This window comes from Aptenodytes forsteri, unplaced genomic scaffold, assembly GCF_000699145.1.
Source record: "Aptenodytes forsteri isolate BGI_AS27 unplaced genomic scaffold, ASM69914v1 Scaffold180, whole genome shotgun sequence".
Lineage (NCBI taxonomy): Eukaryota > Metazoa > Chordata > Aves > Sphenisciformes > Spheniscidae > Aptenodytes > Aptenodytes forsteri.
In genome coordinates this window covers 1,824,407-1,828,968 of record NW_008795486.1, presented here as the reverse complement: position 1 = coordinate 1,828,968, position 4,562 = coordinate 1,824,407, and the positions used below count along the sequence as shown (strand labels likewise).

Here is a 4,562-nt window from a genome sequence, read left to right as displayed (position 1 = left end):
GAGGAATTGGAAAGCCATACTGTTTTCTCCACATTATGCTCATAGCTAACCTTTATACTCTCATTACTCTAGTCCTTTGACCTATTTCTCCTTTGCCATGAGCTACACCCACCTAGCACATCTCTTAATTGCTTTGTAAATTTTCCACCTAATTAGTTTATAAGTTCTTTGAGGAACAAATTGCCTTTTACTGTATCGACATACAGTGCCCAGCACAATCTGATTGGGGCCTCTTGGCACTGCTGTAATATAATAATAAATCTTAAATCAGTAAAATATAATAAATGTTAACCTTCAGGGGCTCAGGATGTCTATGTACCTAGTAGTTAAAATGGAAAGTTTAACAGTACTACTGTTAAAAAATTTCTGTAGTTATCAGTAAAGGAAAAAGGAAAGTACCCCAACTCCCTGTCTTAACAACAATAAAATTTAAAAAAGTTAAGTACTCACTTGGCTTTATGAGGATCCTCTATTTCTAAATCCCAAACATAAAGTTTGCCAACCTGATTGCCGAGAGCAAGCATCTTTAAAGGAAAGCAGAGGATACAGAAGTTTTAAAATACTATCTCAAAGAATGGAAGACGGAATATCTTTATAAAAGGCTCTATAGCTGATAAATTGCATGTGAATGTTTGAACATGAATGACTTAATGAGTTTGTTGGAGGGGCTAGAAATGCTATAAAAATTTGCCTCCTTTCTCCAACTTTATTATCCACCGCTGCAGATGGGGGAGGAAGATACCAGTAAACATATCTTTAGTGGAAAATAAATATATCTTTGGTGGAACTTTTTCCATCAGGCAGTACCCAGAATGAAAACTCAAGCTCCTCCAGTTTCATAGAAAGCCCCTTGCAGTAAATCATTCTGCTTCTCAAACATCACATCACATGAGCCAAGACTTCCCATGTCCTTAAATATGGAATCAATGAAAAGCTACACACCTTCAAATACAGCAAAGTCAAAGCTCACACATACCTTTTGCCAGAAATCCATTGAAAACCTCATGTACCATATAACACACTGGCTGTAATCAAATCTCCCAAGTATGGTCACATTTGACTCACTGGGCTTGATTTTATCTATATCATCTTCCATTTTGCCAGGTTTCCAGCACACAATGGCATTTTCACAAGACTGGGGGGAAACAGTGAAAAAAAAAAAATCACCTATATTTACAATTTATACTGCACATTCAGTCTAACTATAATTATAACCAAACACTTCATCTCACAGCTTCCCCAACTACATTAAAAATAACCATAAAACTGAAAATCTCACCTCTGTCCTTAGATCACAGCCACATCACCAATAATATGTCACTGCCCGTTGCTAGGAGCCTGCTGCCCTCACAGCTTTGCCAGGTAACAGGACTGCGGGAGCCCTCCCTCACCCACTTCAGAGGAAGTCAACCAGATATGCTCAAACACACTTTCCTGAGCAGTTTAAATTAACCTAGACTTGAGGATTGTTCACCCAACCCCTTCAACCAACAGGACCGTGCATGCAACAATTTCTGGCAAAGAGGCAATAAGACTGCTTAGTTTAGTATCTGCAAGTAAATGGTGGTGGTGGACACAACAAACACAAATCAAAGTTAGTTCATTATGGGAACCCTCATTTCTACCTTTAGCGGCAAGACCCCTTATCAGTATCTATATATTCTCTTTCTGTATTCTCTACCAATCCCTGTACTTTTAGCAGAGGTACAGCTGTAGTAATAATTTTATTTTAAGTACAAGCTGCTTATCCACACATCCCGACAGCTGACAAAATTCACAATACACTGCATAAAATCATTTGACCTAGCTAACTAAGTTAACCTACAACCCCAATTCTAGTAAAACTTCCACTGTTTAAGATCCTCAAAAGCAAATATGAGTAATACAGCTGAAATAGCTGCCACTTTACCTTGGAAAGAATTAGATCTCCCAACCATCGTACACAGTCAACATAGTTTCTATGTATGTCTCTTGTAGAAAAGTCAGGAAAGTGAATTTTCTGGGAAATAAAAGGCCTATGGAGAAAATTGCCAAGTGAGGTTCAGAGAAACACAGACGCACAAGTCTAATTTTTAATGACCAGTTTTAAGATATCTCAATGTTAAAAGGACAAGCCTGTCTTTTTTGTTGTTTTAACAGTTTTATAACAAAGTCGATTTTGTATGTTGTTTTGTTGTTTGTTGGGGTTTTTTTAAATAATGGGAACAGTCCCTGTTTTCATCCTCATTCCTAATGAAATAGCGTTTCCCACTGTACAAGACTGTGCAGAGACAGTGCTAAACAAAACCACTCCTTCAGATGCTGAATACAGCTTCCATTGACAGATACTTCAAGAACTAATTAAAGCTCAGTTTTCCTGATGCTGCTTCTGCAACATCTAAATTGTTAAATAGAAAAGCACACTAGAAAAAAAAAAACCTTAATTTAAAAAAAAGCACGCTAAAAAAGCATCATTTAATATTTGGTAACATTACCAAAAAAAGCGAGAGTATTTTCACAGCTAGTCTCATTGCTGAACATGTTCAGCGTGTTTTAGACTCTTCAATTCTCTCAATAGTTTAACTGGAAGTTAAGACTAAAAAGTTGATGAACTTCATAAAGGAGGATTTATCTATCACGTATCTAATTGCTATGTTTACTTGACAATTTGCTCATATCTGAGGTCAGATCAGAGAATGATGAAAATTAAGGTTATTACTACATAAACAGTTTTTTCCCCGCCCCAAAGTCAGATAACAGATACAATAATTAGCAATAAATACCCAATATAAAACTATTTGCTGTATTTAATTCCTTCCTAGAAATTTTGAGGTGAGAGAAAGAAAAGCCATTGACATCTTGAAACACAGTGAAATACAAGCTTTAATTAAGAATGAGAGAGAGAATAATTCCAGACATTTTCTAGTCAAGCAGATAAGAAACAATTAAGATATTTTTAAATAAGTGTGTCAGGATTTTAAATCTGAATTCAATAAAATTCTACTGAAGCAAACATCAATAAGACACATCTTCTAGAGAGATTCCATATCCAGCACAAACCCCAGGTCACTCACTATCCTCAAGAACTCCCAATTTGGATAGGAATTAACCTGGGCCATTGATGAGAATATTCATGTTTTGCAAAGACAGCCAAGAAGATGAAGACTACGTACCTGTTGGTTTTATTTGGGTTGTACTCATAAGACTCTTTGATGGCATTTATCATTCTCTTGGAATTAATTCTCCAGAGTTTTAGAGAGTGATCCATCCCACAGGACATGATTTTTTCACCAAGAAGATCATAATCCTATGTATATGAAATAATTTTGAGGACCCACAGCCTAAGCCGCATTATATCAACTCAGATTTTATTCCATCAAAACAGCATTTTTGGCTTAGAGAATGCAATAAAGCTGTGTATTTCAAATAGAAAAATACTAGTAACTTAATCCTGCTCACTGCAAACAAGCACAGTATCTTAATAATTATATTTACTCTCTCTCAAGAAAGAGAGACATATTCAACAGCACTGACAGACAATGAATCTACTGCTAGTGCTCCCCCCTCAGTAAATTCCCTAGGTTTCGTTTTATGGAGCAACTCTGGCGGAATTCCAGGGCTACGACACGGGTGATGACTATTTAGAACCACAAGAGAATAATATAGTGTCAGGTTTCATATAGATGCACCCCTCACCTTTCAGGTCACACAACAGGAATGGAAACAGTTCTTAAGAGCAGCGTATTAAAAGTCAGCTATTCTAGTTGATATTTGCTGGGTACCAGTGTCTGTTCACAGCCACTGAAAAGCAGCATAACTCACCTGAAATAACTTCTTCCCTTCACTACCATGTCTCTCAAGGCTTATTTGTTCTTGCTGCTTTGGCTTGGCAAGACCTCAAGAACTTCAAAAGTGGGACCATCATGAAAACTTTTTACTCTTTCTAGCCCCACTGAGCTCTATTTTGTTTACTTCTAGGCTGCACTGTGAGAAAACTAGCTACTGAAAGACACAGAAAGTGAACACCTGTCCTGTATATTGAGAGGTGGCCAGATCAAACCACCTTAGATTTAAACTTGTCTATCCCCTTAAAACAGTATTTATGCACTTCAGGGCTTTTTTAAGTAGGTATAATAGCAAAACAGTGCACAAGAGGATAAAAAGTTGCATATTGTAGGCTTACTACCCTTTGTAAATCTAAATCACTGCCCCACAGTCTTCCACTTACTGCACTTAACACCTCATCCCTGTGCCCTTCTACTCCTCCAAATATTGCAACCAGCGTGTCTGTCTGGATGTTCCACAGTCTCAATGCATGATCTATAAAGAACAAATAAAATTACATGCTGCTTTTTATATGTACATATGAATAATATATTTCAGCTTAACTACTTTCAATAACAGGTGTTCATGTAAACATCAAAAAGGCACTTAATTCTTCTTCACTTGTAAGAAACAACGGAACTGCGTTAACTAAAATTGCTATTACAACTAAACTATTGTTAGAGTAATTCTGTAACTGAGAAAGTGTGCCCACCCCCCTCCCCTAGGGACAGCTTCTAACAAAAATATACGTCGATCTT

General features: G+C 36.9%; 1 protein-coding gene across 1 annotated transcript in view; it reads right to left on the bottom strand.

Moving 5' to 3' along the window:
* Positions 1 to 446: 446 nt before the first annotated feature.
* EED (embryonic ectoderm development) overlaps positions 447 to 4,562 on the bottom strand; it is a 14,551-nt gene continuing 10,435 nt past the window's right edge. Inside the window, exons 7-11 of the mRNA XM_009281331.1 lie at positions 4,208 to 4,299; positions 3,153 to 3,286; positions 1,910 to 2,015; positions 977 to 1,135; positions 447 to 524 (exon numbers count right to left, since the gene is read on the bottom strand). Of these exons, the coding sequence (XP_009279606.1) occupies positions 447 to 524; positions 977 to 1,135; positions 1,910 to 2,015; positions 3,153 to 3,286; positions 4,208 to 4,299 (569 nt within the window). The remainder of the gene's footprint in view (positions 525 to 976; positions 1,136 to 1,909; positions 2,016 to 3,152; positions 3,287 to 4,207; positions 4,300 to 4,562) is intronic.